This window comes from Lytechinus pictus, unplaced genomic scaffold (genome assembly GCF_037042905.1).
Source record: "Lytechinus pictus isolate F3 Inbred unplaced genomic scaffold, Lp3.0 scaffold_19, whole genome shotgun sequence".
In the NCBI taxonomy this organism is placed as follows: Eukaryota; Metazoa; Echinodermata; class Echinoidea; order Temnopleuroida; family Toxopneustidae; genus Lytechinus; species Lytechinus pictus.
The window spans coordinates 17,821,903-17,848,101 of record NW_026974140.1 but is presented as its reverse complement, the minus strand read 5'-3'; the positions used below and the strand labels follow the sequence as shown (position 1 = coordinate 17,848,101).

Sequence of the window (26,199 nt, the reverse complement as noted above, 5' to 3'; positions counted from 1 at the left end):
TCATTGCGATGCTCAAGGAACTCTTTTTCAAATTGGACCGTCAGACAACAGTTTTAATTATTAAACCTTTACCAAGTCTTCAAAGTCCATTACAAATTTGCTGTTCTCATTCACCCTTGCTCATGTCATGATGTCGGCAGTTGCTATTAGGACAGATTCCGTTTGATGTCTGTTCTGTTTCGTTTGCTTAATCATTAATTTTCCGACCCTAAAGGCAAATTCCAAATACTCTTCTTATCATCCCCTTCTCTCTCTCTCTCCATCATTAATCTTGCTAAAGAGGCCCACATCCTCCCTTACCCCCCTCTCTCTCTCTCTCTTGCTGGCTCATCTATACTTTGATTAAAGAATAATCCACATTGGTTCAAAATCCACTAAAATAAACACTGGAAGCACTTGATATTTCATGAATATATTTATTTACGATAATTTCTCAATCATTCTTTCTCCAACCTACTTGCAATGAGTGTTTATATAAAGTTACATTAATGATGCAATGAAGAGTCAACATAGAATCAGATTAGATCATGACTCATGTATGTGGTATCATGCGCTTAAACAGAGCATTGTCGACTTTGGGTTTGGTTACATAAAAACGGCAAAAAATTGTAACACTTCTATCAATTAACTATCATTGAAATTATGTCAAATAGTTGAATATTAAATTTCCATATGATATAATATTGAAAGCACACATGCCATTCGTATGTTTCAATTTTAATAATCATTAAATATTTTTTCAGATAACAGCTCCACTGAGTACCAATATCTTGAATGTGATTTCATTCTCCATGCAAACCCTTCCCAAATGCAGATTGAAATCCTCTCTTCAAATATTCTTTATTTTAGTTTTAGAATGCTTTTTTTGGGGTGAATATTACAAGAATGAGTAGGGTGACAAGCGGACAAAGAGACATCTCTGCTCTGTATTTGCAACAGGTGAATATTCACAAGCAAGTGTTTTTTTTTAAACAAGTACATGGGCAGTCAAAATCACTAAATAATTTTCTAATAACTAGACTAGGGGCCCGTTTCATAAAGAGTTAGAACTGTTGTGACTTTGCCATTATGCCAACTACCATGGTAACCTTGATTTTGATTGGCTGCTGAACCCTGTTGCCATGGTAGTTGCCATAATGGCAAAGTTACAACAGTTACAAGTCCTTTATAAAACGGGCCCTAGGACATGGTTTATGAATCATAGGACAATGGATTGGATGATTTGGCCTACTGTATGTCATATAGCAAAAAAAGTCCTGACCATACAATATTGGTGTCAACCATATAACCTTTAAGGATTAATCCCTTTTGCAGCTCATTCTGGAAGCTTAACTGGAGTTAATACACAATGATGACAATTTATGATATTTCTAGCATTAGCAGTAGCTTTTATAGCAACACCTGCTGAAAAGCCAATCAAAACCAAGGTTTCTATGGTAATCATCATAACAGGCACAGTTATAAATTAGAAAGATTATAAAACAGGGTCCTGAAAATCTAAGAAGCATTTTATACTTTAACCCATTTCCTAAATGTAAAGAGGTTGCCCATGTACAAAGCTTATATGAATTATGATTACAGTATTCAACAGGTTAACAGATATATTACCAAAACAAATTATCAGAATGCATCTATCGTAAATATAAATTGATAAATTATGCAAGAAATCTTTCTTTTTAAAATGTTGATAAACATATCGAGAATTATAAAAGTAAATCAAGCCCTAGAATTGTATTTCATTTTCTTTGACTGCAGCACTCATGTCAGATATAACACTCCTCTTGCCCCCAAATCATCATCCTATCTATAAGCATAGCTAAAAAATAAAATCATTAATAAATCATCTTTGACTTATTTCCATTGTCATATATTCAAGCAGACTATGATTCTGTTAATAATTGAGTCAATGTGAAGATGTAAGAAAAGTAACGTGGGGGGGGGGGGGGGGAGGTGAGGGCAGTACAACATTTGCCATCCAAAGTTTGGATCAAGGATTCAAATTTTGGCCTTTCCCCTTTTAATCAACATAGATAATGCTTGAGATGAAAGCTCTATCCATTTTTTCATTGTGTATAGACCACCCCCTTCTTCAGCAAATAGATTCACAAGTTCTGACTTCTTGAAGGAATTTGATGAATACATATGTGAGATATCACTATGTCCAGGAAAATTGGTGTTATTAGGTGATTTCAACGTCCATTGGGAAGATATGAATAAAAATGATGTGCTTCACATGAGGAACACCATTTCTTCGGCTGGGCTCATTCAGCATGTCCAAGGTCCAACACACAATCTTGGTCATACTTTAGATCTAGTTTTTACCAGAGATGACTCAGTTATCTTACAGTGTCACACATTCGACACTTGTATTTCTGATCATTATATGATTCGTTTTTTATTGGCTCATCAGAAATCAGAGCCAGTCTCTGTTACTTCTTCCTTACGTAATTATCGCAAGATTGATAAAGCTCAATTCAGTAATGCTTTACTTGACTTAGTTTCATCTCAACCAGAAGATTTAGATAATGTGTCTCTTTTTGACTGGTATGTTTCTGGCGTCACTAAGGTACTCGATACCTGTGCACCATCTTCAACCAAGTCCCGCCCTCTGAAGCGACGTAGACCCTGGTTTAATCAGTCTGTACTTGTTGCTCGCCAGCACCGACGTAAAGCAGAACGTAAATGGCGTAAAACACGACTAGATTCAGATCGCACATTGTTCATAGAAGCTAATAGGAATGTATGCCAAATCATTGATACCGCTAAAGAAGATTTCTTGAAAGAAAAGTTAGGTTCGTGTTCTGTCAAGGAGGTATATCAGATCATTCATTCACTTTTGAACAAGAAGTCGAATCAACTTCCCTTATACGAATCTGCAACCAGATTAGCTCATCAATTCTCTTTGTTTTTTGTCAACAAGATAAGGAGAATAAGAGCTGAACTTGATGCATGTACTGTACCTGTTAACATTCAGTTTAGTGATACTGAAAATCAAAATATTCCACTTTTCGCAGAATTTCAGGTGCTTTCTCAGTCAAATGTATCCAGAATCATTATGTCTTCGGCTACTAAATCCTCCCGACTTGACCCGATTCCTACATGGTTTTTGAAAGAAAACATTGTTCATTTATTACCATTGCTCACAAATGTAATCAATCAATCTCTTTCTACAGGTATTTTCCCTGATCAAGCACATTCAGCAATCATCAAACCTTTTTTGAAGAAATCAGGGTTGGACGTAAATGACATCAGTAATTATAGACCGGTCTCAAACTTAACATTTCTAGGTAAACTCATCGAGAAGGCGGCATGTACTCAACTAGCTGATCATATTGAATCTAATAATATTTTTGATCCTCTCCAATCTGCCTATAGGCCAGGTCACAGCACCGAGTCAGCTCTGATCAAAGTAAAAAATGATATCATGTTTTCTCTCGACTCAAATAATGTAGTTTTTATGGTGCTGTTAGATTTATCTGCCGCGTTTGACACAATAGATCATAACATTTTCATATCTCGGTTATTCAATAGAATAGGCGTTAGGTCCAAAGTCTTATCCTGGTTCCAATCATACCTGTCTGGATGGACTTCGCAAGTTGATATTGACGGCACATTGTCAAATCCCATAACTCTAGAATTTGGACTCCCTCAGGGGTCAATAGTCGGACCCATAGGCTACTCAATATATACTCTTCCAGTTGGCGACATCATCCGAAATCACTGTATCAATTATCATTTTTATGCTGACGACATACAACTATACGTTTCTTTTGATCCGAAGACTCCTGGAGCTCTCAATAATGCACTGGTTAAACTCCAGAATTGTATATCAGATATAAGACAGTGGATGATAGTGAATAAGCTAAAATTAAATGACAAAAAAACTGAATTTTTTGTTGCGGCCTCTACTTATAACTTGCGCAATCTTCCAAATGTTCAACTTGATGTTGATGGTACACTTTTTAGACCATCAGAAAAAATAAGAAACCTTGGTGTCATATTTGATTCCCGCATGTCAATGTCGTACCATATCTCTCATATCTGTAGTACAGTCACTTTTTATTTAAGGAACATTTCTAGAATCGGAAGGTTCATTGACCAGTCTGCCTGTCACAATGCTGTTCGTTCATTGGTTCTGTCTCGTATTGATTATTGCAATGGGCTCCTTTCTACAATTCCCTCTAATCAATTAATTCGTATTCAACGACTACAAAATTGGGCAGCACGATTAATTTTACAGGTTTCCCGAGATCATCCTTCCCAACCACTCTTTAATTCTCTTCACTGGCTTCCTTTTAAACAGAGAATTACGTTCAAATTACTCTTGATTGTCTACAAAACACTGAATAAACAGGCTCCACAGTATTTAAGTAACTGCTTGAATCTGTATACACCAACTAGAGCACTTAGGTCGGCCAGTGATCACCTTCGCCTCACATATTCATTAACTCGTACATTAGCTGGTGACAGAACTTTTACAGTGTCGGCTTCAAAATCCTGGAACGACCTGCCACTAATAATTAGACAGTCTCCAACATTAGCAATTTTCAAAAAGTCATTAAAAACTCATCTCTTTCGTACTTTGTAGTTTTTAAAATATTACATTTAATTAATTCATTGTAAGCGCATTGGGCCTAATGGGAAAAGCGCAGTACAAATAATAAGTAATAATAATAATAATAATAATAATGTGTCCTATGGATAGGATGTTAAATGATGGTTTCATATTCTTTAATACATGCTAAGAACATACTGCACTGCTTTATCAGAAGGAAACCAGGACCCCGTCTTACAAAGAGTTGTAATTGATCTTATCAACCTTTATATGAAAATCCATCAATATCATAATTTCTTGTACAGGAAATTTGCATAATATCCTTAGTTAACAAAGAGAAGCACACTAAAATTTAAAAAAACGATGAATGAATATCAGATCTAGAAAATAGTTTGAATTAACATGCATTTTAGATGTTGACGTAGCTGGCTTTCCATAGTTGTGTTTGATCCGATCAATTGCTACTCTTTGTAAGACGGATAGATATTGATAGACCTGCATACCCTAATGCTACAGTCACATCTAACAGGAATAGACTCCAAACCTACTGATGGTAAGTCATAGGTAATAACATGGCAGAGTTTGTTGGTATGGAGTCGATTTACCCATTGTGACTGGAGCATTATTCAGGAATGGACATCCAAATGTTCATCATTATCACTGGCCAGCTATGAACCTTCATCTACCACTCACGTAACCTTATTCTAACTTCTCCATAATAATGACCCAATGGTTACAGTTAAATAAAAATATATTGTACGATTATATTATCACAATGAAAAAGAATATGCACCTTAAAAGGAGTACAAGTGGTTCAAACATACAAAATTTCATCAGTTAATGGTGAATATCAATTTCCACAGCTGTCATACTTCTTCCTTTTGTAAAATCATGTTTAGTGATTAGTACGATAAGTTATTGCTCTATTTCAGACAATGGAGAATGACATGGTAACTGAATGATAGTTAAAGTGCGTACTGTATTGCAAGATAAGATTGAGGGTTGATGGATGGGTGGGTGGTGATGAAAGGAAGCAAAATTTGTGATATTTTGATTTCCCTTTCAAGAAATTGCAACTGGAAGAACCTCTTAGAAATAATCATATTCATGGGAACTGCCCTTACACAGTATTGTCATATACATCAGAAGCAGCTTGTGACTTTGGAAATAAAAATAATGAATGTGAATTCCAATGTATACCTTTCTCTATACACTCCTCATAAATTCACCAAGATCCAGTCAGTCTTCTATTCTAGTTCCACACCTCGGGATATTGACCAATTTTTCTTACACTGGATAATAACAATTTAGATTGTTACCGGGGGTGTTTTACAAGTATGATTTAGAGTCATGCTTAGTGCTGATGCGCACATAATATGTAACATGCAATATTATCAATACGCAGTAGCGCGCATCCTATTAGAATTTAATTTGACCAATGCAGTGATGCCTTTGACCGGCATGCAACTGGACATGTAAGTACAACTCTTAAGTCATACTTAACTCTTTGTAAAACGCTCCCAGGTTCATGAAGCATTTTATTACACATCCAGGCCCCATCTTACAAAGAGTTACGATTGATCCCATCAACCTCAGCTATATGGAAATCCATCAATGTCATAATTATTACTCCAGGAAATTTGCACAAATTCCTTTGTAAACAAAGAGGAGCACAATGAATTTTCAAGAAAACAATAAATGTATGAATATACATCATATCTAGAAAATGTTTTGAACAAACATGCAGTGAAAATGTTGACATTGCTGGCTTTCCATAGCTGTGGTTGATTGGATCAATTGCAACTCTTTGTAAGACAGGGCCAAGGTCTTCACTCGATCAATACCACCATCAGCTGGGGATCCTATTTCCAAGAATAAAAAGAACTGAGATTCCATTTTCCTATGACAGGCTCTTCATGCATGAAATTACACCAACTATCATTCTTTGAAAGTATGTGCATTTTTTTTTAATTCCTTTAATGGACCATAAACTTGCAATATCTGATAATTAGTGTTATGACTTGCACTTGACCAATACCAGGAATATTGAGAAAAAATAATGGCATGGATGGCTTGCCATAGTTGGAGTCCTTTGTGACAGACCTCCTACACAAATGGTTTCCCATACGTTAGAAACAATTTTTAGGACTTTGCAACACACCACCTAAATAGATAGCCTGCCATAATTGAATTAAATTAAAGAAATTGATGACTTGTCACGGTTTAAAATAGTGTCTAGGATATTGTGACACACATCCCGCACAAATGGCTTGCCATAATTCAATTCAATCAGTGCAATTGATCCAGTTTGCCATAGTTGAAGACAATATCCCTTCTCTCTTCTGGCCCATCACAATGATGAACAAGTTAATTGTGATTGGATATGCATCTAAAATGTCTGAGGGTTTCAGGATTTGCTGGATCTTTTGGTATCATCTTCTTTCTCATTGATATCATCTGCTACCTTTGTGGCAAACTCTTGAGAATTAGGAGTGTTTAGACCAAGACGGATCCTTCCCACCATGCCCTGCGGGTCGTCAGTCACAATGTTGGCTCCTGGGAAGGGTAAACAAAATAAAAGGGTGGAAAAGATTCAAATTGCATGCCTGATCATCTAAAAACATATTGAATTGAAAGTTTTTTTTACTCATTTTACAACTTACTATATTCTATGGATAATTCATTTTTAATACATCGTACTCAACTGACCATGGGCAGATCTTTCTGGATAGGGTATTTTACCTGAATGAAATCTCTCATGATTGTTATAATTAATTCAAATTTATCAAAAGCAACATGTGACTAACTCACAAATCACATATTCTTTTTATGGGCTCATTGACTCTTGATGAACGTTCTCTCTCAAAATTTGAATTTTGCAAGTATTCATGCAAACCATGTAAACAGTCATAAATTGAAATCAAACACAAGCCAAACTTTTCATGAAATGTTTTGATGCACTAATTAAAAAAAAACATTTAGATTTGAAGAAAAAAAAAAAAACAATGGGGAAAACACATGAATTGATGATGTCCCACCCACCTAGAAAGTTCTGCCATGATGTCATGATTAATTTCCTCTGATTCTGTCTAGTAATCTTCCAAAGAAGCCTGGTTCTTTCTCTTCATCACTCTCATCTAAAGGCTCATCTTTAGCTTTTTGGGCTGGTGGTTGGAAAGAGCCAAATGAATTAAATATTAAAACTGATTTTTACTCTCTAATAATTTTCAGCTAGATATAAAACCACCAAGTCATGTCAATTAATGCACCTAAAAAAGTTTTAAACTGATACATGTTACCAACAAAAGCTGTGGATCATCAAACAAGAAAATTGAGAAGTCTGAACAAAAATATCATTTCCATAATGACACTTAATAGTTGAATGGAATCAAATGTCACTTGAAACCTAATTTAATTTTTAAACCAGCTGATATTCAGTCTTCATTGACACTGGAATTTCTTTTGTACTTCTTCATCCTCGCCGAGGATTTGTGGGCAGGCACCAGTCCAAAAATATATGACTTGGGCCTAATTAAAGCAATAAAACAAAAAAATAACTAGGAGGAAAAAGGGAAGGAAGGGGGAGGGGAGGGAAAGAAAAGAAAAGAAAAGAAAAGAGAAGAGCAGGGGCAGTGCCAAAGTACTTTAAGGAGGGGGAATACATAAATAGGAGTATTCTATCATACAAGAACAAGAATTTCATTTTCTATCTTTCTCTCCCCCATTCTTTTTTTTTACATCACTTAAAAGAAATCATGCAGATGGGAGAAAGGGGACATCAAGGGGAAATCTAAAAAAAAAAAAAAAAAAAAAAAAAAAACCCTCTTCGAAATAGAATCAACTCTTTTCACTTTCAAGTATTATCAAAGGTCATTTTTAAGTAGGTGAAGTTGAGAGTGCAAAGCAGTGAAAGGAATCTTCCAGGAATATATAAACAGCTTGAAATACCAGATTGGATCTTATAATCCCCCATTGTAATCACTACATACCATCCTGTGTTTTACTAAGTCCATTGACTGTCCCTGTTACTCCTGATTCTTCCTCAGCATACGCCATTAGTAGTGCCTTCTGTTTATCTCCCAAAGATCTGAAAGTACATTAAAAAAAAATCAATACATACAGGAAAGACAGATGAATTTGAATTTACAATGCTAAACTTCTTTGAGAACATTCTCTACAGCATGTAATAGAAAAGCATCTTATGACATCCCCCACTGTAGCTGAGCACATATAGTTCAGGTTCTCAATCTATAAAGGACCAAGTATCCATTCTCATCACAAGGTGGGTGTTTCATAAAGCTGTTCGTAAGTTAAGAGCGACTTTAAGAACCACTGGTGATCATTTCTTGTGGTAGAGTATATACCAAAATGTTCATTGGTGATGGTTTAGCACGTAAGAAAGGATCACCAGTCGTTCTTAAAGTCGCTCTTAACTTACGAACAGCTTTATGAAACGGACCCCTGGGTTGAGAGTGGCACATATTGATGAAAATCATGCAAGGAATGTCACAAGAACTTACACATGTATCATATATCATCGACCTTCATCCGAACTGTCGTATCAATCAATTTTGGTAAAAACTAAATTTTTTTTTATTTCGATCTTTGCAAAAATTGATGTACAAGTCCTATTCTATACATAATTAAATTTCTAGGCAGCAATTTATTTTAGTTTCTGAGAATTTTCAGCCATAAAATTTTGTAATAAAATATGCAAATCCCATTTGAAACGTGTACTGTAGCAAAGCAAACAACAGCTGCGCACACCTAATTTGCAAATGCGCAGTCAGCCAAGCCGTCGTATCTGCACTGCATTGACTTTGCACGTGAAAGAGCACTATGTTTTGCTCGATTGCATGCATTGAACTCGCGGTCAGGGTTGTTGTATCATTTTTTGTACAGGGAAAATCAAAACCGCTCAAACCGAATTTACAAGCATGTAGCTCTTTTGCGATATTTTCTCTTATTTTTATAAAAATAAATACACCAATGTCAAGCAATTGTCTTGGTCTTTCCAACCATGTATATTTCTAGAAATAAAAATGTTGTAAGGCTAAGGAACAAAGTGTAAAAATTATAGAAAACTTTGAAGTTGATTTTCTCTGAAATGGGTTTGAACTGTTGTATGTGTGATATGACAGTTGGGATGACCCCAACGATATGGAAGACAAACAGTTTATTACACTCTTTCATCAGATTCATATCAATATGTCATACATTTTCAAACTCTAGTATATCACAGAAACCATTCGATATTATGAAATTGTCATGACCTTCAGTGAAAGTAGTATTACTTACGTAGGGACCTTGATCTTGATATGAACATGATGATCTCCAAACCCGTAGCCATTGACACGACTAATGCCTTTACCTGGTAGACGTATCCTAGCATGAGAATGGGTGCCAGGTGGAATCTGAAATAATACAACACAATCCTCAATGAGTGGTATTTTCATAATCAGTTTAACCATAAGGCAGACTGCCCTAAAGAGACGGGGGAGGTGGGGGGACTGATTCAGCCCCCCTCCCTCCACAGTATTCGTAATAAATCTGTAACATGGAAAGGTGGAGTCGTCTTGATACGGGGTTCCGAAATTATACAACATTTTATAAGTGCATGTGCGATTCAAAATTTGCTCCAAGATCACAATAAGATTTTTGGTTCAGCATACAGTGATGAATTAGATTAGGGTTGAAAGTTTTGTTTGTGCTAGATGTTTACTTTGGGTTTAAGCGCAAATAATTCCTTTAAACATGCACACAGATACAACTTTATGAAACCTATGCCAGTTTTTTGTTAACATTAAATTTCCTTATTATTGACTGCTCATGAACATCATGAGTTGTTGAGCTATTGTGAACTCAAAACAAAAATCAACATATCAATAAAACGGCCAGACTTACATTGAGTGTAATAGTATCATAGATTCCCTTGATCTTGCATGTACCACCAAGAGCAGCCTGAGTGTAGCTGATGGTAGCATCTGAATGTATGTCTGCTCCATCTCTTCTAAATTGGTTACTCCTAGCAACACGGAACGTGATGAATAACTCTTGACTACCAACAGGCATTCTTACTGTTTGACCATCTTCAACACCTAGAACATAAAATGAATTATGAAACAAAATAAGGAATACCTGCTCTATTTCATCCAGAGTGATTATTCTCAGTTAAAGGTAAAAGATAGTAGTTGCAGGAGCAATTATTTCATGAGAAAGTCTTTTAAATCAAGGTTAATTGTCACCGTATTATCATAAATCTAGATCTGGTACATTAATGTAAACTTATCTTTGTGAAATCATGAAATATAACTGAAAAATGATAACTCTGATGAAAACTAACACATGAATGTATATGTAGTAGTGTATTGATCAGAAAAATATTTGACAATTTAGTTTAGTTTTAGTTTAGTTTAGTTTAGTTTATTTAATTTCCATTTTCTGATAATAAACATAACAAACATATATATACATATGTATAAATGTACAAAACAAAATAAGTGTTATAAGTATACTTCAATAATCAATTAACAAATTCGTAGGAAATAGATGAAATGTATACAATTTTTGTTCGAGATACATTTTGATGATTAGACAAATTATAGATTACAGTAAGCATGTGAAAATGAAAATGAGGGACTTATTAAAAAGCGAAGCTTGTAATTGTAAGCCCCTTAGGATAAATTTGTAGTAATCTTAATCGTATGTAATTAAAAGTAAAGTAAGACAATCTAGACCATATATGAAGAACGGCAAAATAGGTTTGAATAACAAGGAAAGAAAGGGGGGGGGGGGGCAGTACCTACATAGGTTAGAGGGATAAGGGAATATTAAATAACTGGGGGAAAAAACAAAACAAAAAGAAACGATTATGTGCCCAGCAGAAAAGGAAAGGGGAGGAGAAAGAGAAAAAGGGTCGAGAGGCAAGTATCGTGGAAAAGATAAAGCAGTTCATGTGTTTCATACATTGTACTCATTAAGGAATGAGAGTTTTAGGTGTTTTTTGAAGGTGTTTATATTTCTATATTGTTTAAGGCTTTGGTGAATACCATTCCAGTATTTGGGACCTGTATAAATGATGGTTTTTTGTGCGAGTGTGGTTCTAGTCAGAGGGAGGTGATATTGGTGTTGTATAGCTTGTCTTGTGGGGTATGTATGGATGTCAGTGTTTTTGGTAAAGAGTGAAGTAATTGCGGTGGGTAATTCGTTTTTTGATAGCTGGAACATAAATGTTCCAAGGTTCAGGAGATAGAGATCGTGGATTTTTAGTATTTTATTTTTTTTAAATAACGGGCTTGTATGAGCACGGTAATGGGCATTTTCAATTATTCTAACAATTCGTTTTTGAAGCAAAAATATTCTATTAGTTTGTGTTATTTGTGAATTACCCCAGGATAAAATTCCGTAGTTTAGATAAGGGAGGATGAGGGTTGAGTAGAGGGTCAAAAGTATTTTGTGAGGTAAAAATGTTTTAAGTTTGTTGATGACACCTATGTTTCTTGCGATCACTCTACAAAGAATATCAATGTGTGTTTTCCATGATAATTTATTGTCGATGAATATGCCAAGAAATTTTGTTGATTGGGTAGAGTCAATATTAATGCCATTAATGTTAATGTTACCATGGAGCGTTTGAATTGTGTTACTAAATAATATGTAATTTGTCTTTTTTATGTTTAATGATAGTTTGTTCGCCCGTATCCAAGCATGGACCGATTTCAATTCAGTATTCATAACATTAATCAAAGTTGTTGGGTCACGATGGGAGAAAAATATGTTGGAGTCGTCAGCGAACAGAATGAAAGATAATAGTTTAGAAGATTTATGGAAGTCGTTTATAAATAATATAAATAATAGGGGGCCGAGGAGTGATCCTTGTGGTACACCACAATTTATGTTTTCCAGGTGTGATTCGCACCCATTAACAAAAACGTATTGAGTTCTGTTAGTTAAGTAATTCCTGTACCACTCCAAGGCCTTTCCTCTAATACCGTAATAAGCGAGTTTATATAAAAGAATATCATGATCTATAGTGTCAAAGGCCTTGGAGAAGTCCAGGAATATTCCAACAGTGTGAAGGGATTTATCAATAGCTTTGATAACTTTATCGACGAGTGTAATCATAGCGTGAGTTGTTGGCTTGCGTGTTTTTCACGGAAGCCATATTGGAATTCGTTGAGAATATTGCATTCGTGAATGAATTTAATCGTTCGAGTATATACAGTTCTTTCTAATATTTTTGAAAATGAAGTCAATAATGATATGGGTCTATAGTTGCCCATATCTCGGGTGTCTCCTTTTTTAAATATAGGTATGACCTTGGATTTTTTCATTTGTGAGGGGACGATACCACATGATATTGATAGATTGAATATGTGTGTTATTGGTGTCACAATTTCTGAGATGACGTGTTTTAGAATTTTATTTGTGATTCCATCAAAACCTGGGCTTTTTTGAGAGTTTAAGTTATTTACAATGTCTATGATCTCGAATTCTAGTATTTCTTGAGGATCTAGACATTCCAAGACATTAGACCAGTCCAAAAGTCGTAAGCTATTTTTTAATTTATTCATATTTTCTTGGGTTACTTTGCGAGATCCTGCTGTGTATTGTGAGGTACCATTTTTGTGAAAAGAGATATGTGAGAAAACCGGGAAGTGATCGCTTATGTCTGACAATAATATTCCTGACGTACATTGTCCATCTAGATTACTGAAAATATTATCTATGAGTGTTGCAGATGTGTTGGTTATTCTGGTTGGTTTATTGATTAGTGGGATGTAGGAGTGTGAGTACATGCAGTCTAAAAAATCCTGGCAGAGCGAGCTTTCTTCTGCATTGAGCAGGTTTATGTTAAAATCCCCCATAATAAGACAGTGTTTATTTCTTAGAATGTTAGAGGACAATATCGTTTGTAAAGATGTAATAAAGTCAAAATGAGGACATCCCGGAGGGCGATAAACAGTACCGATAATAATATTTTTATTTTCAGATGTGGTTATTTCTACAAAAAGACTTTCAAATGATGGATGCATTATATTCAGGTCATATAATATCGTGGCATTTAAGTTTCTTTTAATATACATAGCTACGCCTCCACCAGTTTTATCTTTTCTATTGTTATTTAAGAGTTGAAAGCCCCCCAGGTTATGAATTGGATGGGGTTCATTCCGCAACCAAGTTTCGCTCAATCCTATCACAGATAAGTTTAGTTGAGTGTTTTCGAACATGTTTTGGAGTTGGTCAAAATGTTTGTTGATGCTTCTGATATTGATGTGAATAATGGAGAATGTTTCATTGTTATGTGAGCAGCTTTGAAGAAATTGATTTAATGTGAAATATTTGGATGTTGGTGGTATTTTAAGAGTGTCGTTAGGGTCAATATGATAATGATATTCTGGTGTATGTTGATTTAATCGATCAGTTGTATGTGTATCAGTTAAGTCATCATTCGCAGGAGGGCGGTCGTCAAACCTGCGCTGTAACGAAAAGGAATGGTTATTAATAGCTTCACCATGCTCTAAAGACTGGGATGGGAATGTGTTCATACTAGCCATGGTGTAGGTTGAGAATCGAGTTGCTCCTTAGGTGTGAAAGTGGAGAAAACATGATACAAGACTCCCGTTGACAGAGAAAGAAGGAAAATATGGGATGGACACATAAAGACAAGATAAGGACAATACATCAAAGTAACAAAAGCAAAAATAGTTCTTAAGGTTAAAGACAAAATCTGGTGCATATTTTTGAATGGAAAACACACATAAAAGGGGGGGGGGGTGGCTGGCTAAAGGAGATATTGTTAGGAATATTGCCTACTTGGCGACAGTCTGGATCACTCAAAAAAGGCAATTGTCTATAATTTTTTCCTGAAAGGGGACATAAAGAAAATTACAAGAGAGTACACGCCTAAGGATAAAATGAATAAATAATGAATAAGGTATGCGCCCGAGAATATCATGAATAATCATGAACAATACAAAACAAAACCAAAACGTCTGGTATTTGGTTGAGGTCGACACACTGAGCAAGCCGTTAATGCATTGATAAATAAATACAGCTATTAGTAATGCTGTTACTAACGAGTAAGTGCGTATGCCATGAACGTTACTAACAACATAGAGCTCCTCAATTCACCAATCATTGTTACATTTACATTTATACATGAATGCATCACATGAACTGTCATCGGATCGACAGGTGTAAAACATACAGAAGAGGTAACAGTCATGTTTCTGCTAGACAAATTCTTTCATGTGAATATAACAGTGGATTCAACTCACCAGATCAAGGTAAGAGTGGAACAAAACACAGTGCATAAATGAAATGCAAATCATCATGGTGTGGTGTTTTGTTAAGCAAATTAGTTGAACAAAACACCACACAAGCAAGAAAAGTTCAACTCATGGATTCTGTGTCGTTCCACCTCCATTATATCTGTTTTATAAGTTTTTGTGTTATTTTAAACTCAGTGTTGTAAAATATATAATTCAAAGTGTCAAGAGTATAAGAATGGATAGACCATAGAGCTATTAATAGCTCCATGGATAGACGATCCAGCCATTCTATCTCTTGAAGTTATAGTGTTATTATTTATTCTGTGTTTAGTTTGTTGTAAAAAATATAATTGAAAATGTCAAGAGTATAAGAATGGATGGGTGATCCAACCCATTCTATCTCTTGAAGTTTTTTTTGTATTATCATTTAATCTGTGTTTAGTTTGATGTAAAATATATGATTCAACATGTCAAGAGTATAAGAATGGATGGGTAATCCAACTCACCATCCATTCAGGGCAAGAGTGGAATGAAACACATCACACATTAGAACATAAATGAAGTTCATATCTAGGCACACCTTATCTTGTTTAAAGACTGGTATATATCTGATGTTAATTGGTGTGGTGCCCTGTTCTGCAAATTAGTTGAACAAAGCACCACACCAAAACAAAAGCTTATCTCATGAATACCATGTCATTCCACCTCCATTCTAGCTCTTGATTTTTTTTTTTTTATCTGTGTTTAGTTGTTGCAAAATATATAATTTAAAAAAAAAGATTGTCAAAGGAATAAGAATGAATGGATGGATATCCAACCCATTCGATCTCTTGAAGTTTCTTGTGTTATTTTTATATTTGTTTAGTTTGTTGTAGAATGTACAATTCAAAATGTCAAGAGTAAAAGAATGGATAGGTGATCTAACTCACCAGATAAAAGTAAAAGTGGAATGAGACAGATCATAATCAGAGAATAAATGAAATGCAATTCTAGACACTCATTCTGTTTACAAACTGGGACATATCTGGTGTTAATTGGTGTGGTACCCTGTTAATCTGATTGTTTGAACAAAGCATGCACTACGCCAAAACCAAAATTTATCTTATAAATTTTGTGTTATTCCACCTCCATTCCAGCTCTTGAAGTTTTTGTGTTATTTTTATTTTGTGTTTAGTTTGCTGTAAAATATATAATTCAAAGTGTCAAGAGTGTAAGAATGGATTGGTAATTTAACTCACCATCCATTCATGGCACGAGTGGAATGAAACAGATCATAATCAGAACATAAATGAAGTTCAAATCTAAGCACACCTCATCTTGTTTAAAGACTGGGATATATCTGATGTTAATTGGTGTGGTGCCCTGTTCTGCAAATTAGTTGAACAAAGCACCACACAAGCAAAAAAAAAATTTTATCTTATAAATTCTGTGTCATTCCACCTCCATACATAATTCAAAAGAGTCAAGAGCATAAGAATGGATGGGTGATCTAACTCGCCAGATCAAGTAAAAGTTGAACAAACACATTGCACATCAGAGTATAAATGAAATGCAATTCTAGACACTTCTCATTCGGTTTACAAACTAGACATGTCTAGTGTTAATTTGTGTGGTGCCTTGTCAGCAGATTAGTTGAACAAAGCACCACACGTACAACGAAAGCTCATCTTATGAATTCTTTGTCACTCCACCTGCATTCTAGCTCTTGTTTTTATGTTATTATTTAGTCTGTGTTTATATTGTTGTAAAATATATAATTCAAAATGTCAAGAGTATAAGAATGGGTAAGTGATCTAACTCACCATCCATTCCGGACAAGGGTGGAACGAAAAAGATCATAATCAGAAACACTTAAAATTGAAAATGAGCTATCTTAGTTGAACAAATCACCACACAAGCAAGAAAAGTTCTTTAAAATTCTGTGTCACTCCACCTCCCTTCCAGCTCTTGAAGTTTTGTGTCGTTTTTTCTTTATCTGAGTATAGTTTGCTATAGAATATATAATTCAAAATGTCAAGAGGATAAGAATGGATGGGTAATCTAACCCATCCATTCAGGGCAATAGTGGAGTGAAACAGATCATAGTCAGAACATAGATGGAGTTCAAATCTAGACACACCTCATCATGTTTACAAACTGGGACATAACTGGTTTAAATAGGTGTGGAAACAGATCATAATCAGAGTATAAATGAAATGCAATTCTAAACACACCTCTTCTTGTTTACATACTGAGACAAATCTGGTGTTAATTGGTGTGGTGCCTCGTTAACAGATAAGTTGATCAAAACACCACACCAGCAAAAAAAGTTAATCTCATAAAATTTTGTGTCATTCCACCACCATTCCAACTCTAGAAGTTTTTTGTTATTTTTTAGTCTGTGTTTAGTTTGTTGTAAAGTATATAATTCAAAGCATCAAGAGTATAGGAATGGGTGGGTGATCTAATTCACCAGATCAAGGTTAAAAGTGGAACAAAACGGTTCATAATCTGAACATAAAATGAAATTGAAATGTAGACACACCTCATCTTGTTTACAAACTGGGACATGGCTGGTGTTAGTTGGTGTTGTGCCCTGTAAAGCAGATCTGCTGAACAAAGCACCACATATACAACAAAAGCTCATCTAATGAATTCTGTGTCACTCCACCTGCATTCTAGCTCTTGTTTTTTGTGTTATTAATATTTAGTCTGTGTTTAGATTGTTGTAAAATATATAATTCAAAATGTCAAGAGTTTAAGAGTGGATAAGTGATCTAACTCACCATCCATTCCGGACAAGGGTGGAATGAAACAGATCATAATCAGAGACACTTAAAATTGAAAATGAGCTGTTTTGGTTACATTAACACCTGCAATAAAGTAATTTGAACAACTTGTATTATATTACCTCCCTGTCTGGTTTCTTAGAAGTAGGCATTACTTATTCCGTCCAGGTAGACCAGGTTGCTCTCTGGTTATTTGCAGCCTTAGTGAGTAAGATTACTGAAGTACCTTGAATTTTAATCTTAGTTTTCAAAGACTTGGATTTCCGTAGGTGGTAGGCAATCGATGATAGACGACCACGCTCTCTTTTCATTACAGCGGGGAGATCACAACGGACGGAGATACGGGGGCTCTGTGTCGGCTGGTTTTGGCCCTTTACTCGGTCAGAATCCTCGAAGGCTCTGAGAATTTTATCGCGGTCGATCATCTTTGCGAACCTCACGATGATCGGGTCCGGGCTGGAGGCGCCAGGGGACGCCTTTCCTCTGGTGGGAAGACGGTGGGCGTTTACCATTGAGATCTGTTGCGCTGATTCGAATGAAATCCGAAGAAGCTTTGAAATCACTGTATGTACGGTTTCGTAGACATCCTCGTCTGCTTTGGGTGGGAGGCCATAAAACAGAAGATTTTGCTTCCTGTTGTGTAGTTCTTGGCGGACAAGCTGGTCTTCGACATCTCGCTGGATTTGGTTAATAGCGGCTTCGATGCGCGGAATTTTGGTAGATTCCACCGTCTCAATTCCACCCGAGGTATCTGCGACGGCCGTCTCGAGGGTGGTTACGTGCTGCTTCATAGATGATAGGTCGCCTTTAACAGCGGCAAGCTCGGCTATTACATAATCAAGCTTTCCGTCGATTTTTGCGGTGAATTCCGAGAAGAGCTTCCGCATTTCCAACATTACGGGCATGGCGTCCGGGCCCGGGATGCTGCTCGCGTTTGTCCGCAGAGTGCCGGACAGTTGCGGTGACGATTCAGCCACACCCTGTTTTCCGTTGGGATTGGTGTTGGAAGAATCTCGTCTTTTAGGGCCAAGATTGCCATCTTTAGCTTCTTTTTGAGAACGCAGTTCGTAGTTCATGATGATAATAGTTAAAATTGGTTCAAAGAATGAAGCTGTCAGAGTCGTTGGTGGTATAAATGTTCTATATAATACTAGTTTTTTGTAAGAGCCAGCTCACCCCGTGATCCGGTTACTCGGCGGTTACTCGGCGGCCATGTCACTTTCGGTATAATTGATGGAATTCCCTGCTTATTTTCCTCATTTTGCAGCAATTACATAATTTCTTCCTGAGCTATTTGGCACATTTTTTTATTGAGGAATTTTATGAATTTTATTGGATTCTATTTGAGCTCATTTTGAGATCGTTACCACAACTGACATTTATCTTTAACAACTATCAGTGAAAATAGAAACTATTCATATGACATAGCAATTGATAGAATAATAGCGTCTCTGAATATATGACTGCTGTAGGAATACACCTGTCAGATCCAGGTGCATTAAACTGTATTGTGATTTTAATTTGAGATTGCAATTTGACTAAACAAAAGTAGGAACATGCATCAGAAAATGTCTATTTTTCCCTCTTAAAAAAGACATCCATACCTTGGAGAAAAAAAATCACTTAGACATAAAAACAATGTTTACTCAAAAGCTGTAAAAACACAAGTACTAGAAATAGACCATACCTGCTGGTACTGGAACAACTACTTTCTTTCTTTGCATGGTCTGTCCTGCTCCTCTACACACTATACATGGAACATTGATGATTACTCGAGTACCACGGCAACGCCGACATGTTGTTCTCATCACAAATGGTCCTGTGTTCACAGTTTCCTGCAGAATTCAGAAGAAATTCATAGTTGGTGTCAATAAACGACAAAAGTTTGTCATTATTGCTTGTAATTCCAATCAGAGTCACTCTTGATCCTAAGTCAATCATGCAAACTTGTATTAAATCAGTGATTATTGAGATTGTGGTGTACACAAAAGAATTGCTGAATTTATTTTCAATTCAAACACTTTATCCAAAAGCAAGCTTTTCATCAAGAGAATATTTTTTTTACCTCTATTTCTCCCGACTCTTCCATTAAGTTCTAATCAACAAAATATTCTTTAAGAGGTGTAGAAAGTGACAAAAATCATATTACTGCCTTCACAAAGGTTAGTATGTCATTACTTGAACTATGACCCTACTGGCAAACGAAGGCCTTGTGGTCTGGTAATCTGACTAGCATCTTTCTATCACAGGTCCTGGGTTCAAATCCCAGCCATTGCTTGTTTTCATTCCAACAATGTATCCATATTATGTTGCACTCAACCTAGGTGAGACGACTGGGTAACCGGTGGAATTAATTCTTTGAATGCACCAAGCACTGGAAAGAGCAGCTCGTACTGAAGCTGGGTCAAAATACAGTATGCCTTTGAATAGGCAACAAGATAAACATATATTATTAAAAAAAGAATTCTAACCTGTCCTGTTCCATTGCACTGATGACACTTTGATGTTTTTGTTCCTGGTTCAGCACGAGATCCCTTGCATCGTTCACACCTATCCTCCATCTTAACGTTTATCTCCTTGTTCACACCTCTGGCTGCTTCACTGAACGTCAAATCCATGGCCACCTGAATACAGCAAATCAGCATACAAAAATATTAACTCAAATTTGAACTATGAAACAAAATTAAGGTCACAACTAAAAAATCAACAAGATACAATTTATTTAGGGTGGAATTATACTAAGACCTGCTTCATTCTACTGCAGAATAACTGATAACTTTTTCTAATTTCGGATCTCATCACATAGGAACAGTAGATATATATGAAACATATATATTAAATATAAATCTGTCCCTGCAAAATGCTAAATGAAATTCCTCTTCCTGTTTAAGACATATCATATAAAAATAAAGAATTGAAGCTCTGTTTACATGCACAATGCCAAGTACCTGTAATGCTAGGTCATTATTCTAGACAAAGCAGTGTGACTTGCATCATGGTTCAGTATTCTCAATGTTATCATTAATATATTTTTACACCAAGATTTCCCAGTGATTAACCAATTTATAACAGGACTATATATATCCAATATTCTGCATTCAATACTAGTTGATATACCTCATGAGCAGCATTGAATCCACCAAACATTGACTCGTCAAACATGCCACCTCGGTCAAAAGCCTGATTGCCAAAGATCCTCCGGAAGAGTTCCTCTGGATCCATGGTTGATTGTTGCCACTGTCCCTGGAAGCCACCAGCCCCACCACCCATTCCACCAGCTCCAAAACCAGCTTGACCTACCATGTCATATTCTTTCCTCCGACCTTCATCTCCTATAACCTGACATATACAAATATATTTCATACATTATTTGAATAGACTTTAGAAAGTATTTTATAAATCAACAGTAATTAATATTAAGGCATTAATTGCAGGTCTTAAATTTTGATACAATCAGGGCTAGTCCACTCTCTATATAATACAGCACAAATGGAAAAAAATTCCAAGGTCAATCAGAGTGCCACAAAAGCCAATTGATAGTGCATCCATGGCCATGATCTTGGACTAATCTAAGCTCTGGGACAACAAAGGAAAACTGGTGTCATCCAAAAAATGTTTGGATGTGGGGACTTGAAAGAGAGAAGAGTCTGAATACCTTAAGGGGTGTATGCCTGGGTTACAGTTATGTAAGACACATGAATTAGTGTTTTTCCTGATCAAGATAGATGCTTATGGTAAAGAGTGACTCAATTAGCATCTCATCTGAAGGAGTGCAAGGTTACAAGTATTGCTGTTATTATTATCAACTTTATGAATGAACCAACAAAATATATAACTTACCTCATATGCTTCTGCAACTTCAGCAAACTTCTTGGATGCATCAGGGTTCTCCTTGTTCCTATCAGGGTGGTATTTCTTGGCCAACTGTTTTACAACAAATAAACACATTATGACAGTGTGAATCTGTTACAAAAATGATGGAAGAAAAGTCAGATACCTTGGCCATTTTAAGTGGCACAAATGCTTGGTAAAAGAAAACTTGGAATGAAGGGTAGAGGAACTATACCAAGTGGAAGGCCCAAAATCAATGGAGAACAGAATCTCAAGAATTGGAATGGTTTAAAACTAGAAGAGTGTACCAGAAGGGCAATAAAAAGATTTAAATCGTCAACATTTTATGAGTGAACAAGACCATCAATTTTGGGAAAAGGCAATTTTTCTGTCAGGGATATTTCAATATTACAACACGACAGGGAAAATTAAAAAAGAACACCAAATCTATCTCAGGCCAGTTTCAACGAAGGGGCAGAGGACAATTTATTTTCAATCCCATAGCCTTGCTGGACTGGGATTGACTTAAAGTGATAATTTCACTTTGTTCTGATTTAAAAAAATATCCTTTTGGTTCCTGAAAATGGGCTAAATATTGGGCTTATAGTGTAAAAATACCATCCCAAAAGTTTCAAAGTATTATATTTACAGGATCAATTTTAAAACCTTGGAGATGTAAACCAAAGTTTGAAATAATTGGGAGTTGGTTTCAATGACTATGTGTATATACAGGGAATCTGTGCACCACAACACATTAATTCTAGATGAACACAGCATGACCTACATACAGTGTGTACAAGGTATACACTGAATGTACAGTGCAGCTAATAGTGTGTATAGGAGATACACACAACACAAGGCAGTCAAAATAGCCAACGGACTTTTTGAATTGGAGAAAACTGGTCATAAGCTGAACCCGTCTCAAAATCTCAAAATCAGGCTAATAAATTGCTACTTGTATCTAAATTAGAGTTTTTCATCCTATATTGTGGTCTGTTTCAGGGTTTTTTAGGACAAATACAGGCACTCATCAACTCAGTTTGAGAATTTTTTAAATCAGCTGCTCACAAAGTTAAACGGTCCCTTTAAGTCATGGTTATGGGCATACAAGTCACAAATAAATCAAACAAACCTCATAATAAGCTTTCTTGATTTCTTTCTGAGTTGCTGTTTTAGGAACCCCCAGTACTTGATAGAAATCTCTCTTTCCTGACAATGCTGTTGTACTTGTGTGTATGTTTCTGCTCAATCCACGGATAAACTCATGATGCTGTAAGCCTGTAACAAAGAGAAAAAGAAATGTGTAATACTTATAAACTATGATAGTGAATGTTGTGGCTCAGCGGATAAATCTCTGGACTTTGAACCACAAGGTGATGGTCTGGTGATTCAAATGCCACTACAGAACTAAGGTTCTTTTGCAAGTAATTTAATATACATTTGGCACACTTTACCCAGGTTTGATAAATATATACACAGTAGAAAGGAATATCTTGAATGGTTGAGTGCCTGACCAAAGGCTGGGGTACTATCCAGCATGTACATATAGAAACATTGTATTAAGAGGTACTTCAGGCTGAAAATAATATCTGAATATAATATCTGAGCAAAAAGCTGACAAATTGATCAACATCTGCTAAAAAATAACAAAGCTATTGACTTTTAGAGTTTTGCAATAGTTTGGAGAAAACAGCATGCCATCATGAATATGCAGTGGTGGGGTAATATCGTATCCACACTTTTTCTTTTCTTATTACATGAAATCACAAATACATTAATGTCTTGTTTCATGTGTAAAACAGGTCTCCCATGGCCATGTCACAAAGTAAGTTTTGATAAGCTTTACACATTAAAATATCTACAATAGTCAATCTGATTTACATTTGTGGGACTAGCTGAAAATAAAGTGAATAAGTATTGACCCTAATTTCAGATAATAAAATACAACAAAAACTAGAAATTTGACATGTCCAAAGGACACAGATGCCCCCGCTTAACGCGATCAGAAATTAATTCAATATGATTGAACTTAATACTGTGCAGAAACCAATATGCATATATATAAAATGAACAAATTTAGACCTTTGACCTAAAGACACACCCTTTCCATAATAATCTCTGACAGAGAATATGGCAGTCAAGTCATTTGATGTGACCTGACTGTATTTTGGTGTCATCTACCCAGACACCAAACGTTACGGACGCGTGGGGAAGAACAATAGGTCCGTTACGTTGGGGAAGAACAATAGAAAACAAGATGGCGGCGTAAACAACGAGCAAGTCTTTATCGATAGCATACATGTATTGTAAGCCATAGAAATGTTGGAAATGAAGTTGTTTCCCATTTACATGATTTACAATGTGATGTAGGGCTAGATCTTTTAGAAGGAGCCTCCTGGCTAATTCTACCCCATTTTATGATTTTGGAGAGTACCCTCTCATGGCTCTGCCTAATATTACCATGATTACACGGACGAGTCTTGGGCTCCGGCCCAATAATCTCACTGAAGTCTCACTCCAAAACGCAAATTTCCAATCTATTTTATCTCTCATTCCCCACTCCTAGTACCAATGAGGTCCAAACATTAGCATGTATGGACCTCATAGGCGACAATGCGTTAAAAACAGGTTAGAACTTCTAACCGTACTGTTTCCTGCACCCAAGTATGATATTACTCCCAAAATATGAGTTTTGTCCTCGTTTGTTTATCATTTATTAAAAGATTGCCCATTAAATATATTCCTATTCCTAATTTGAATTTAATAAAATAAAGGGAAACTTACATTTGAGTCATTTTTCGATCTTTTTTTGGCAGTCAGTCCGGTCACCGTCGAGTGCGATCAAAGCGGTATGAAGCTGATTTTCAGATCACGTGATACGTGTGGTCATCACCTGATCAATCGACTATCCTTTTTTAAAGACCGCAACAATTATAAATTTTATTATAAAATACATATAGAATAAATTATTGCATAATATTATGTATATTTCTACAATTAAAAAATATTTTGTGATATAAATTTAATATTTGACGTAAAAATCGCTATTGAACAAAATATTTATTAAAAAATAAAAAATCAAACAAAATAAAAAAGCCTTGGACACAGTGCAAAAAACCCAACGATTTGGCCGCGTTGTTAACAACTATCGTAAGGGGCGCTTTATTTATAAATAAAAAAAAATGTACAGCTGTCTACCGCGACGTGGTTTGTCGCAAGATTTGGGACAAATCCGTGGGAATTCTGGAGAAAATACATCAAAAGAACTGGTGAGTACCGTTTAAACATTATCAAATTACTAAATAGATTATACATACCTTGTAGATTTAGTTTTTAAGGTGATATTAGTGCTTAGTTCTAAGCTAGCATGGCTAGGGAGGCCCAAACGCGCGTGAGCGGAGTCCCACTTTATTAACACGGGTAAGTATTGCGGTGTCGCCTAGAGTGTCATTCCCCATCCCCCATCCTTTCCTCCTACTTACTTTCTTCTGTTTCTCTTTCGCTTTATGAAACAAATCCACGAAAAAACATAGAGTTGAGACCTTTGGTCTCAACATAAGGAAAAAAAACCGAAGAAGGTTGCTGCAGTAAGCAGCCGAAAATTTTGAATTCGAGGTAGACATATTTCGAAATCCACAACATCATTTTCTATAGGTGGGAACTATGTAAATCTGGCATCGAGTCAAAATCAAGCTTACCTCCTCCAAATTTATCTTTAAAACTATCGCTTTTAGGTTTTGAAAAAGTCGAAAAAGTCGATATTCTGCTAGTTGACACACTTCTGCATGTTTTGCATCTGTTCGGACGAGCAATCTCTCCTTGTAAGAGATAAAAAGAAGATAATTTCTGACCGGTTCTAATGTTTCGCAGGAGGCTGACCGTCGCCATTTTGAACAACATGTGTTATAGTAGACCGGCCAAAACGATTTTTTATACTTTGGACGGCAAAATTTGTTAATGCTTGCTAATGCTTGGCATTCCAGCTAATAGTCTTGCAAAAATACCCAGGAATAGCGTACGGCCGGATGCCAAGCGCAATTTTGCGTGAACGTGTCATTTTAGCGTAAAATCTGAAAGAATGTCGAAAATCACGCATTTTGATATTTTGACGGATTATCATCATAGTTTTGATTATCTTTGATATGAAATTATTTTTATTCAGAGTTTCAAATTATAAGTCTCATAAATATGCATTTCAAATTTGAATATTACACACACACATATGGCACAGGGAAACATAAAACCGCGATTTCCTCAAAATAAAAGTTTGTGAAAACTATCAATAGCTTAAAGTTTTTTACGCAACTTAAATTCTTTGATTTAAATGCGTTTCTCAATCGAATATATAGTAAATGTCCTAATGCCACAAATATTAAAAGAATTTTCAAGTAAGATGGAATATATCTCATTTTATGTTATCCGAAAGGAGACAATGTGCATTTTACCAGGTGCGCATTTTGAAAGAAAAATTGAAAATACCGTACATTATGTACATAATTACGTGTATAAGTACATACTAAAGCGAGTTTTTAATTACATGTATACGTACACACTAAAGCGAGTTTTTAATTGAATAGCACAATTTGTCAATTCTTTGCATCCCAGCTCAAATTCTTGCGGAAATACTGAGGAATAACGTACGGGCGGATGCCAAGTGCACTTTTGCGTGAAAATATAATTTTTAGCGTGAAATCTGAAAGACTGTCGAAAATCACGCATTTTGATATTTTGACGGATTATCATTATATTTTTGATTATCTTTGATATGGAA

The 26,199-nt window shown here is 35.7% G+C and overlaps 1 protein-coding gene across 2 annotated transcripts; it reads right to left on the bottom strand.

Moving 5' to 3' along the window:
* Positions 1 to 4,588: 4,588 nt before the first annotated feature.
* LOC129260771 (dnaJ homolog subfamily A member 3, mitochondrial-like) lies at positions 4,589 to 25,344 on the bottom strand. Of its 2 annotated transcripts, XM_064114302.1 has the most exons (11): positions 25,127 to 25,344; positions 22,561 to 22,706; positions 21,438 to 21,521; positions 20,715 to 20,936; positions 20,069 to 20,221; positions 19,285 to 19,432; positions 10,460 to 10,653; positions 9,854 to 9,969; positions 8,545 to 8,642; positions 7,598 to 7,719; positions 4,589 to 7,111 (listed from the first exon to the last, which is right to left on the bottom strand). In XM_064114302.1, the coding sequence occupies exons 1-10, from the start codon at positions 25,326 to 25,328 to the stop codon at positions 7,625 to 7,627; spliced, it is 1,458 nt and encodes a 485-aa protein (XP_063970372.1). In that variant the 5' UTR covers positions 25,329 to 25,344; the 3' UTR covers positions 4,589 to 7,111; positions 7,598 to 7,624. The 2 variants fall into 2 exon arrangements, with proteins under 2 accessions (XP_063970372.1, XP_054754714.2); XM_054898739.2 differs by lacking the exon at positions 7,598 to 7,719.
* Between the last annotated feature and the right edge of the window lie 855 nt (positions 25,345 to 26,199).

Bases quoted from the DNA above. Each gene is read 5' to 3' on its own strand.
- LOC129260771 (XM_054898739.2), bottom strand. From the start codon at position 25,328: ATGTTGTTCAAAATGGCGACGGTCAGCCTCCTGCGAAACATTAGAACC. The intron at 20,937-21,437 runs GTAAGTTATATA...TGTATATGTCAG, and splicing joins AAGTTGCAGAAGCATATGAG to GTTATAGGAGATGAAGGTCG. The intron at 20,222-20,714 runs GTATATCAACTA...TGCTGTATTCAG, and splicing joins GATTCAATGCTGCTCATGAG to GTGGCCATGGATTTGACGTT.